Here is a 12,949-nt window from a genome sequence, read left to right as displayed (position 1 = left end):
AATGATTTTACCAATATACCCTTAAATGTCGATCACCTACAAGGTCAATACATTTCCAGTACAACGCCAAGAAAGAGCCCTGAAACAAAATCGCTACGTGGATCACAGAGGAGGAGAGAAAAAAAAAGAATAAAAGAAATGTGTGTGAGCCACACGTGGCGGCCGGGGGGAAATTTTTGGGATAGCTGGTGACTGGCGTGCACATTCCCCTTGAACTCTGTCAGCCGTGCTTTTGAAATTTTCCAAAGGGGTTGGAAGGGGGTGGAGGTGAGGCTCGGGCCTCGGAGCGAATGTAAGGAGCCCACTGTGACCGGACAGGACGGCCAGAATCAAGCACCGCTCAAAATAGACACAATCCCGCCTCTCCCTTGGAGCATAAAAAATGCATTAAGGAGAAAAAGTAAAACAAAGCAAACAGACAGACAGATAGACAATCAAAAAACAAAGCAAAAAGAGAAAGAAGGAACAAGGCGTACATTAATCACTCTGACATCAATGCAATTCAAATTGACTTCAAATTCAAACACGGGACGGATCGGAATAAAGCGCCGCTGCTTCAAAAGCGAACTCTTGAATAAAACAAATTATGACAGGAGAAAAAAAAAAAAAAAGAAAAAGGAAAAAAGAGGGGGGACGAATAAAGAAGGAAGACATTTGCGTTAATAAGTGCAATGTGGCACCGGGGCCACAACAGCATGGCCACCTCAATGTCCAAAAGCAGAGGCTTAACGCTGACAATAACGCTGCTGAAAGGTCAGGGTTTGAAGTCGAGATCGGGGAGGTCTGCCTGCTAGCTTTGTTGCTAAGGCCTTGCTCTCAGGATTGTGGGCAGAGACAGTTATTAGTATTCCCCCGGAAGAGCCACCAGTGCAAACACCAAATTCAAACCATGAATAATAACGCGAAACGCGCTTATATAACCCCCCTATCCCACCCCGCCATCCTCCTTTGTCGCACTGCAAATATGCGACTTTTCGGATACATTGTCCCCCTTTAACCTGGGTTGCCCGCTTTCATTTTTTCCTTGAGCTCTGCTCTCACAAAGGTAACTAGCGACCCCCTCTCCTCTTTCCCTCCTCCTCCTCCTCCTCCACTGACATACGAGTGTGTGTTTAAACTGGTGCTTTCCACACAAATGCAATGAGCCAGCATTTAAACTTTGGTGCGGAGGCTGGTTTTCCTATGGGAAAAAAAAGCAGAGGCAGGACAACCTCTATACTCGGGGTCTTTGAGAGAAAACAAAAACCAACTCACAGAGAACAGGAGGGTGTTTGATGTGCTAAAGCCGAGCACACAAAGTCAAGATCTAGTCGCATGAAGCGACAATGAGAAAACCTCAAAATCACCTCTTCTTTTTTTATATCCCTCCCTCGACTTCATAACTCGGCCTTCGGATTGCCGCGTCGGCAATCAAACAGAGTCTCCGAACGTGGCAACGGAAGAAAAAAAAAAAAACCTCCACAAAAAAACATCCCATTAATGGCCACATTAATGTCGTCATTAAAACCTGTTTGGCTAGCAGCAGCTTGGAGTGCGTCCGGAATGATGCTCCCTCCGAATGTATATTTGAACGGAAGAGATGGATGTATTTACATATCAGGAGCGTTTGGTGAAGGCTGGGTAAATACGGTGTTTATCTCTCATTGTTATTCCAACCAGTTTATCTAAACAGTGGCAGCAGAGGCACAGGCGTCAGGCCCAAGGTAAGGTTATTAGGCGCGAGGAATGCCAGAGGCGGCAACTGGTTTACACGTGTAAATAAATGTTTATGTGTCGCACTGGTGCAGCGTAGTTTAGACGGCATAGCACAGGGTAAACAGGCAGCCACTTTTACTAAAATCTTTTTAGACAGAATGCCAAAAAGCTTACATGACGGAGGAGGGAGGAAATCATACAGACATGTGCACAGTGCACAGTGCACAGGGCATGCACGCACACACACACACACACACACACACACACACACACACACACACACACACACACACACACACACACACACACACACACACACACACACACACACACACACACACACACACACACACACACACACACACACACACACACACACACACACACAAAGAACGAATGGTTTCTACGAGACACAATAGAAAAGGTCTGAAAACAAATAAGCTGTGATGATTGGAATACAAGGTGCTAACAATACGACCCCTTGAAGCCAAATTATCATAAAAAGAAAACTGTGTGCATCTTAATTGTGCCACACAAAAATAATTCGGAATTATTAATGTCTGCTAGCAAATATGAAATGGAATTGCCAACCAGCTGACAAAAAGATTGCTCTAAAGTTGCTCTAATTCTTCCAAAGTTTGAGAAAAAGACACAACTTGGAAGCGTCTTACCCTGCGGTAGATCCTTATCGAACACCTCTGATGCACTCTGAGATGGTTCTGATATGGAGAGGGACTTAGGGAGGCTGAAACCAGGCAACACATGGTGCAAAGTTAGAGGAGAAGTATTACACAGATAACCCCTGTTGATGTTCTGACATTAAACCCGGATGTTTACTGACTATATAGTATGAAGATTATATAGTTATGATCTGAACCATTTTCTGTCATAAACTCATGCTCCAAATGCCTCAACTTGGCCTGTATAACCTTTATCACATAGGTTTAATGATACTTAAGAGGCTCAGACGGGCTAGTAAGGCAGTGTGGCATTGGTATATGTTACTGTTAATGTATTTATCACTTAACAAGACACATTGCTTTCCATCATGAAATGTGTTGCAACACTTGACATTCAGATTTCAATTACACACCACATTAGATACATATCCAGTAAACTGTATAACATCAATATCTAGTAAAATATATACAGTAAATGATGCAGATGCAGTTAATAAATAGTAAGAGCAATGATGCATGCACAATTGTTGGAAGTGGTTCAATGATGAGAGCAGTGTCTATATTCCACAGGGTTTAAAGGACCCACACAGGAAAGGATACGGTCGAAGCTAAGATCAGAGGGACAGATGTAGTAGACCTATGTTTGGCCTGCCTCTTAAATGACCTTTATCTGACAGCGAGCGGTTTCCTGGAGGCAGGCATCACAGGCATAAGAGAAAATCCTGTGGCCACAGGGAGCTGTCTGCTGCTCACTATCACAATCATAAACAGCCTCCTCACATGGACGTATGAATCTGACCACAAGTGACCAACACCCAAAAGAAACAAACTGGTACTTTAAGAACGTGTTTTTGAAATCTATCCCAGAGTGCTTACCTGTGAAGAAGGGTTTTGTGTGCTCTACTTCAAAAGAATTATTGTCAAAATGATGAGTGGGTTCATAGTGTGTGAATGGAATTGCATGGTAGCTGTTTTCAAATCATGTTAGGTACTACGAGTGAAGGGTTAGGCTGTGGGGTTTCGACTGTGCAATGTTCATAACGTACAAGGCATAACATGAACTCGTACGCAATTTAGACCTGCATTCCAGTCAAGATGAACAAATTGAATCACCAGCTGGTTTTTAAACATTGTTACAACGCTTTCACATTCAGACAAACGATCCCAACAAAGAGATCATTACCTCTGTGCAATCACCAGCCCCATGACATCGCACTAACAAACACGCTCACATATTAAACTAAAGGAAAATCATTCTTAATTGTTACATGTTGGTATAAGCCCTCCACAAACAGAGTACAGAGAGAAAGAGAGAGAGAGAGAGAGAGAGAGAGAGAAACAGAGATGAAGAAAAAAAAAATAGTGGAGCGGAAGCATCTTTACCCAAGTTGTGATGTGGTCTCCACACAGAGGGTCCTTATTGGGGAGGGTAGCCTTTGTTTCAGCTCCTCATTGACTTTAGGATTAGCTGAAAATAAATGGGGGGGTGGGGGATGAGATGGGGGGGCATGTGTGAATAATTTCATAGTGGGGAAAAAATGCTTTTCATCACTGGCAGTCACTTTCTACTCAGACTGAGAAAGGTTATTATTAATTATAGCCTGTCAATATGATCTTGGGGTTAGTTGGCTAGATGAATGATCTTTAATAACCTCTAGAGAGTGCTGGGGAGAGAGAGAGAGAGAGAGAGAGAGAGAGAGAGAGAGAGAGAGAGAGAGAGAGAGAGAAAGAGTGAGAGAGACAGTCAGAGAGAGACAAGAAAAAAAAATCTGGGCAGCTATAATTTGTAGGTTGAGAATTGTGCCTTAAGTCATCATCTTATCCCCTCCTCTCCCCTTGCGTGGCATTCAATGGACGCACCAAGCTGCAGTTTACGAGGGGAGGACTAATGAACGACAGCAATTAACAAACTATAATCCCGCCGCGCCATCTTTCTAATGCTTTTAGCTATCAGGAAAGTAAACAGCCGTTTAATACAGCACAAGCCCTGTATCAGATCCCGCTGCTGGAACAGCCAATTAAAGTTTAGCTCCTCAGGTATAATTTAATGATGACGAGCGGGGGAGGGGGGAGGACAACGCAGGGCCATAAATGCAAGTTAATTCATAAGCAAGCAACAAATAGATGGCTGGCAATTAGGAGGAAAACACTGACATTCAAAGGATGATGGGTCGGGGAGAAGCCTGTTGCTCGAGGTTTGTGTGTGGAAGGCACGTGCAGTGAATGGCTGCCCCCTGGTGGTGAACCGGTCCAGACAGTAGAGGGACAGGAGTGAGAGAGTGAAAGAGAGAGAGAGAGAGAGAGAGAGAGAGCTCTCTTTTCTCCTCTGCTCTTTTTCTCCCTCTTCTGCAGCCCCCCACCTCCCCACACACACATGCACGCACACACACTCGATCAGGGAGCCATCTGTGATGCAGAGGCTGGATTACCCGGGGAAGATCGGCTCGGGATATTTTTGAGTCTTTGCTATGGAAACTGTGCATTCAGTCCTCTACTTGCATCATGTTATTAAGGGAAATGTGACGCTTCTGAAAAAGAAGGTCTTAATTCTAAATCTCAAATCATCATTCACGTGTTTATGAACTAAAAAATGCCTTCCTTAATTTGAGTGCAGTCATCCTTACGGAAGAAACATATCTTCAACTATAAAACTCTACACACACTAAATCCTAAAAATTACTCACTTCACACACCTCATGTATTGCAATGAATCTCATTTAGGGAAACAAAACGGCCCTGTTTTTAAACAGTGAGAAGAAGTGTACCCCCCAAAAAATATCATTTTCTCACGGACCTGTATCTCTATTCATGTGAACATCAGTGTCAGTAAGGAAGACAAAAAAATACACAATAATTATGTGTGAGTATGACACTGAAAAAGTCCAAGAAAGAAAGAAAGAAAGAAAAAGAGAAATAAAAGTGAGACAAGAGAGAGGAGTGTCCGTGACAGAGATGGACAGCGAGCCAGAGAGTGTGATAAATGAGAAGAGTGTGAGTGAGAGAGAGAGAGAGAGAGAAAAGGCAAAGAAAGAGAGAGGTCAGAAAGGGAGAGACGGTGAGAGACGAGTGAAAGGGAGAGGGAGGTAAGTGAGGGGATAAACATATCAGAGAGCAAAATGGAGACAATAGAGAAGAGAGATAATTAAGGGAGGAATGAGAGGTAAACAGAGAGAAAAAGAGAGAGAGAGAGAGAAAGAGAGACAGAGGACACAACAAATGTGAAGGAGATGTACAGAGTCGACAAGAAAGAGAGAGGCAAGCAAAGAGGGAGAGTAAAAGAGAGAGAAGAGCGAGAGAGAGAGAGAGAGAATGAGAGAGCCAGAGAAAGAGAGAGGGAGTGAGACCTCTTGGGAGGTTAGGGCGCGAGGCGGGTGGCTGACCCCTGGGGCAGATGCCAGCGGAGCGTTATCCCTGCGTTGTACGCCAGCACACATCGCACACACACACACACCGCTCGCACGCCATTCAGCCACGACACAGCAAGCCGCGAACTGACAACTGGCTTTTTGTGGGAGAAACCGCGGGGTACCATTAATCCTGGTTATAGACTCCAAGCCCGGGGCTGGCCTTTTTTTATCCACTTTCTGTTGGAGGGGAGGTGGAGAAGCCGTTTGAGTTAGTAGGTATGGCTGGGGAGACTGGTAATCCTTTAACTCGAACAGGAGAAAAGTAGCTTTGCGGAGGGAGAATAGAAAAACATAGAGCATACAAACCTGACCTTTTGATATTCTCATAATTTTCTGCCAGGCACACGCAGTGAGGTGCGATGAAAAGGGCGCTTTGCCAAATAAGATGTGATTGATTTGCTGACTGACACGGTTTCTGCCTGAGAATCTCCAGAAAAAGACCCGCGGAAATTAGTATTTTCCAATAATCCCATATTACAAAGCAGGAATGCATAGCCTTCGTTTTAATAAGAGTTTGAATTCATTCGGCAAGATAGATCAAGTCCGGGAATTGTGGAAAAATGATTAAAAGCGCAACTTCTCTTGGAATCTCACTGGTTTCTTGGTAAGAAGCCCATGAAAAAGGTGTAGCACTTGGAAGTGTATGAAGTCAGCCAGTGTATTAGGCTTACTGATAGCTACTTGACCACTGTTATGACCAATCATAACACACCTTTGAATGACATTTCACATTTTCAAAAGAAGTATTATTTATACTTAAACAATAGTATAAATAATAATTATTTAAGTATGAATGTGAGAGCCTGTTTGTGCCAAATTACAAAGGATGTGCTTAATGTCCCCCATGAAAAAGCATAACTATACTTGCCGATGGGAGGCCAAAAGTACAAAAACACATGCCTACAAAATATGAAAAAAGAAAAAAAAAGCACTAATACACATCATCTCATATCTCATTAGAAATGAATTGAATGATTGAAGAGGATAAATACCAACGTGCTGGCAAAGCATCTTGAGAATTATTTAGTGCCATGGAGACTAAAAAGATACATCAAAACGATGTAAGAGAAATGAGAAGGGGAAAGAGAAATAAAATAATATCAGCCTGTGATTCCTAAAGCCACTTTATCCCTCATTTCAAACTTTTCTCACTTTTCTTTGTCCTTCATTGCCTTCCCTGTGATCTTCATTTTCTTGCCTTGTAGACTTTGAGCTAATTGCCTCAGTGGGCTACTTATTATTCATGTACAATTATTGCAGCGTAATGTCTTTAAATCCTTTTAAATGACCATTCATGCATTGCATTCATTGAGACCGCCTTTGATGTCCATCAAAGATGGAATTCTTCAAAAAGAAATATCTAAGCCCAATTTCCCTCGAACCAATACGGGTTTTGCATTCGCCCCCAATATAAACTCAATTCCATTAATTTTTTAAGCTGCGTTTAATACATTTTTTTTCCGTAGCAAAAAAGTTTCCAGATTTCACAGGCTGTCATTTGTATTCCAGCTGACTTTATGAATATTAATGGCAGTGTTAGCCTGATTAAATGGGCTTCATGCGAAATCCCCGTGAATCCGCCAGCTCTGCCTTCACATCTTCCCGATTCTTTATGAATTTTGATACGGACATTAATCTTGAGAGAAACTTAAAGCAGGTTTAATTGTGAAGCATGCTTGCGGTTTTTCCCCGTGAAAATGCCGACATGAATTTATCTCATGTGTGTAAACAGATGACTTACATGGGATGGAACACTGTTGCACCTGGGGGTGGGGGGATGAGGGAGGGGGAAGGGTTTGTGCCTGCTGCTAAATTTTGATTGTCAAGGGCTTTTGTACAACACCGAACGGACTTGACTTTGAAGGGATCAAAAGATTTTGTGGCCGTGTTTCTCCCTTTCCATAAAACCACCAGTGGATACTGTTGTATTCCTCAAGAAACAGATCAATGGCCTTTCCAAATCAAACATTATTTTCCTTTCAGTGATGCATAAGATGATCGCTGTTTTTGGAGAATACTCAAGATCCTGCAAAACACCCCTGATCATCATACTCCTATGAGAAGCGTTATGATAGCAGATCCTCATCTATGCTCATCAACTTCGTCTGCTTTGTATTGACGAAATAAATGCTAATTGGGACATAAGAGCATAATGTCTTCTCAAATACTTTTGCAAAAGAGGAAAATGATTCCAGTGTGCATATTTAAGTGATCTATTTTGTGATCTAGTGTCAGGCCCAATATCCCAAGACCAGACCAACCCCTCATTCTAGCTCTATAGCTCTTCAAATAGCAGTTTTTGCCAAATAAAACTGGGTATAGGGTGTGAAACAAATGAGCACATGATGATGATAACATGTGCGATATGTGATTTAGAGGGAAATCATTCTGTCTCCGTTCATGACATATAAGTGTTCAGCTCAACTTGTAAAGACTCACAACAAGGTGAGGAGACTGAGGCCACTAGTGGAAAAGAAAAGGAAGAAAATGTATGAACGAGAAAAAAGAAATCTGACCCTATTCACTAACATACACACTAATTGAACCTTTGAACATTTCTGAGGCCGCCGAACTTTGCACACCATCCCACTCCATATTACAGAACACACCGAAACTGTCAAAATATAAAAGAGCGAGTCAGAAATAATGGCCAATTCACAGACCTTTTCGAGTACAAATATTGATCTGAGCACGTAGAACATTAACCAGCCCGAAAAGATGAATGAGGGGAAAGAGCTAGGTGGACTGTGGATTAGATGATCAAAGTAGAGTCACAAAGGAGTCACAGAGGGCGATGTGGGCTGGAATCCACTTGGCTTGATCTTCACACCGCTCAGCAAAAGAATGAGCCCTTTTTTTGTTTCCGAGAGCTATCAATCAAGCCAACCATCTCACACTCAAGCCTTAGTGAGAGAGTTCTCGAAGGGCCCATATTTAGCACGCAATCCACAGTGCTTGATTGGCTCCCCCTCCAAAAAAAGTTGTCTCACCTGTTTTGCCAGGTTCTCTGATTGGCTATTAGCGAACACTTTTAAGAGGGTAAACTACAACAACCAGTTTGACACTGGTCATGGAGTGACACCGTGGTGACTCGCTGGTGCTCCCATCCGTCTTGGCAAAGCTGAATACTTTATCTCTTTGCACACTAAGGAGGGCATCCAAACAGCCTTGGTATTCAGCGGCTGAAAGTGATTGATTACATTTCTCCCATGCGCCTGTCCAGTCCACTGCCAGATCTTAGCGCTAGCGACCGCTGATTAATCCGGCGGAATGGGCGGTAATGGTTAATCAATGGGCATTACTCAACAAACCCTGAAAGTTGAGGAAAAAGCTCAGCGTGTGGTCCCGAGGCACGTCGAGAGTTTTCCCCCCCTGTGATTGAAATCAGAGATAGAGGAGGTGGATGATGAGATTTGAGTTCCCGTCCTTTCTGAGACTCAATCTGTGCATAGGCGAAGGGCGATAATTGAATTGAGGCTGGAGGTGGTGGGGGTGGGGGTGGGGGTGCGGGTGGAAGAGGGAGAAGCCAGTATGGGGGCGGGGAGGGGGGGGGTGTTGAGATCCCCGTGATGGATCCATCCTTGGATGGTGTCTTCTGGGCCAGGACGCACTGATCCTCCTGCATTAAGCGCTCAGGTTTGGTGGAACGACCTGCAAAATCGATTGGGATGAGTGGCTCTTCTTCCAAAGATCCAGCTAATTTGTGTGAGACGAACTGGGGAGCCATCCACTGAAACAACCCATTTCTTATGCATGCGAGAGCCGCATGCTTCAGTCGGCAATGGCGAGACTCTATGCAACACACAAATACAGACTTAACACCGTTTGGGACATTAAAAACAACAGCAGGAAAGATAATGCTGTTGAAAGGGGTCTTTTCAATGTGTGTGTTTTTTTAAAAAAATTCCTTTTTTTCCCACAATGCCTAATGTCATCAGCCATTATCAAAACCTTTATTCCGATAACTATAATCTAACATTTTAAACTACCTGGCCCATGCCTGAGTTCTGGCATAGTGGTTGGATATTTTAGGCCCTTTATTCCTTTAATGGCCATTGTTTTACATAACAAACAAGGGAATTGTGTAACATTGTCTGATAATAATATAAGGCAAAGGATAAAGATCAGTACACAGAGCAAGGGCACATAAAACATACTTTGTTTACACTGCTCTTCATTCAATTCATACGTATGTACTCATCCTCAGCAAAGCAGTCTCAACTCCGAAAAGTCAACTAGATGAGTACAATACATCCCAGCCGCAAAAGTCCACTGTGTAGATCGTGCTGTGTGACAGACTTGTTTAAATTCTAATACTGTTGGATGAACAGGGACAAATCTTCCTTATCGGCTAAGCTAACAAGTCAGCAAATACGGTACAGATAATCTGATATATAATTAACGTCACTCACATCACATACTTATTTGAATTACTCAGTGTGTAATTACATCCCAGGTCCGGACATTAACAGTTCTGCCCCCTCTCTGACTACAAGGATGAATAATGATTATATCAGTTGTCATATGATAACTGTTAAGATGGGATTCATAGATTTCCCTGTCATCAGAAAAGTTAGGAAACTATTTTTACCTTACATTTGCAGAAGGATACTAACTGAAACGATGCCTATGGATGGAAGTAGAGGGCGTTCTCCCCCATTCACTGTGGCAGTCAAAGCGGTCTCACATATTTGTCTACATCTCACCTAAATGATTGCACAGCTAGAGGTGGATACTGACAGAGTGAAGTCGGCCTTATTGTAATGTCTTACACAACCCTCGGCTGATAGAGACACTGTCGGAAAGCACACAGCAGCCATTTAAAGATGTGACGGTATGCCCCGAGTGGTCAACTGCCAAAGCAAGACTTACTGCTCGAAGACAAACACCAGCCAACCTCACTGACACTGTGTGAGCCTGATACCGAACTGTGTCAATAACTGAAATAGGAAAAGCAAATTTAACAAGTGCGAGGGACAGGAAAAAGGCCTGCAGGTCTGATTTAAGAAATGTTTAATGATCTCATTTTGTTGATGGTGAAACACTTAACAGACTAACTTATTTGTTTAATGGCCTTTCTGATGCCTAGCGTGAAAATCTCAATGATCCTCCTTTTTTTCCCCCTCCTCCCTCCACCGCAAGTCACCTCTAATTTTTCTGAGCAAATAACCTCTAAGCTGAGATTTGCATTCATACACATTTGGGGGAGAGAAAGAGAGAGTGAGAGAGAGAGAGCGAGAGAGGCAAGCTATTTGAGGATGAGCTTAGTACGGAGCTGCATAAGGACTGGGATCAGATGAAATTTTGTTTCTTTTAGAAAATTTCACAAATTTCTTTTAGAAAAATACACTAAAAACATCATTAACTGTTATGCCTCCTCTGGACCTTGAGTCGGTCGAGTGTAGGCCTACACCACGTTCCAAACATCGGCCACTGTTTTTCATCTATCAAAACAAGAGAAAAAAAAAAAGTTCCAATACACACAGTCACCGGAAGTAATAAAAATGTCGTCAACATGTTAAAAGGTTGGTGGGTGGGTGGGTGAGCGAACATTATAATTAACAAAAAGAGCAGTATCAGTAATACAGGATCTAAACAATGGGAGCCTGTGCGAGGCGGATTGTGAAACCTGCGCCAGGTAACGTCTTCAGACCTGAGCTGTTATTAGTCACTTCTCCGAGTTCGCTGGTAAGCGGGGTGGGGCACTTGGGCAGGAGTCAACCGCAGGTCAGCTGGCTCTTGTGTGAGAGACCTGTGCTGACGAGGGCTTCACCTCTCCCTCACCTCGCCTCGGACGGGAAACTTACGGCCGGGCGCCAGCAGTTTCGTCAACAGGCCTCACACACACACACCTCACCTGAATACCCTTCTCCTGTGTGGCGCCTATGATCATAAAAAAAATACTAGTGGTGCGGAGTAGTGATGTCAATCTGATTTTAAAATTATAACCAATGCTTAACCTAAATAACTAGGCCAACAATAAACCATATTGTTAAAACCTGAATTCTTGCACATAATTTTTTAAAAATATTTCCACTGGAAGTGCTTTTTAATTAAATATCTGGTGATATTTAATGAACTGGTAAAAAATGTCTTTACATGCCTTTTTGGAATTTGACAGACCAAAAAATCTTTACTTTAATCCTAAAACTATTACAAATAAATATAGTGACATTTAAATAGATGTACAAGACGCAGACAATAAATGTTTATATCCAAATCAATATTTTTGTGTGTTTGATTTATCTTATACACAGTAAACAGTAGATCTATAAGAGTTTCTAAGTGATATTCTTCTTGAACCCTTGCCAATAAACTTCTTGATCTTGATGGTTAACACTTCCGGGACAACAGGGCCTGAACTCTACCGACCCCAGAGTGGCTTACTCTCTGTCTAAATCGAGACCTGATGAATGAAACCCGTCTTTTGTAGCGACCTCGTTAAGATAACATTCAACGCTCAACCCCACAATGCATTTTTTATGACAAGAGTTTACCATTCCGACCAAATGGCTTTACACTAGAGAGTACACACGCCCCTGTGGTACGAGGATCCTCCACAAACATATCTCCCTTTGTTTAGAAAATCCCTTCACCAACATGCTTGGCCGAGTTGAACTTTTTTTTTTTTTTCTTTCCCGAGGCATGCACGGGCTGAATCCAAATATGAGAGGTTTTCTCTCCCTTCCCCAGAGGATGAGCGATGCTTGTGCATCGACCTGTCCTTCACACGGCCCTGAAGTAAATCAGCGGGGGACTGAAGTGCTGAAGCCGGAGAGTCAACAGTCTGGAACTTTCCGTGATTCTTTCATCGACTGATGTGAAAATTTGAAACAGGCAGAGGTTGATAAAATAAATAACTGTCGATTTTGCTGCTGTGTAACTGTCTCTACTGCAGTCTCCGCTCCCATTTTGATTCTAAATTCTGATTCTGAAGGTGCCACGATGTCTCATGTAGTTATATCTAGATACAACAAAAAGGCTTGTTTTATTCAGTCTAAGTCAATCTAAAAGGCTTTTCTTTAAAATATATACATAAAATGAATATGTATTTAATTTCAGTCATGTTATAAATCTAACCTTAATTTCACTGTTCTCACAAAATATTTTTGAGAGACTTGATCACTCGATTTGATAAAAAAAAAAAAAAAAAAAAAAACAGGGCCC

General features: G+C 42.5%; 1 protein-coding gene across 3 annotated transcripts in view; it reads right to left on the bottom strand.

Moving 5' to 3' along the window:
• Positions 1 to 12,949, bottom strand: part of mipol1 (mirror-image polydactyly 1) — a 61,877-nt gene that overhangs the window by 41,866 nt on the left and 7,062 nt on the right. For all 3 annotated transcript variants that reach the window (XM_062523206.1, XM_062523205.1, XM_062523204.1), the window contains exons 3-4: positions 3,759 to 3,843; positions 2,367 to 2,440 (exon numbers count right to left, since the gene is read on the bottom strand). In XM_062523206.1, coding sequence (XP_062379190.1) covers positions 2,367 to 2,440; positions 3,759 to 3,843 — 159 coding nt within the window. The remainder of the gene's footprint in view (positions 1 to 2,366; positions 2,441 to 3,758; positions 3,844 to 12,949) is intronic.

The sequence above is a fragment of the Sardina pilchardus genome, chromosome 20 (genome assembly GCF_963854185.1).
Source record: "Sardina pilchardus chromosome 20, fSarPil1.1, whole genome shotgun sequence".
In the NCBI taxonomy this organism is placed as follows: domain Eukaryota; kingdom Metazoa; phylum Chordata; class Actinopteri; order Clupeiformes; family Clupeidae; genus Sardina; species Sardina pilchardus.
Note: the sequence above shows the minus strand (reverse complement) of the source record. Positions and strands in the feature narration are given on the sequence as shown.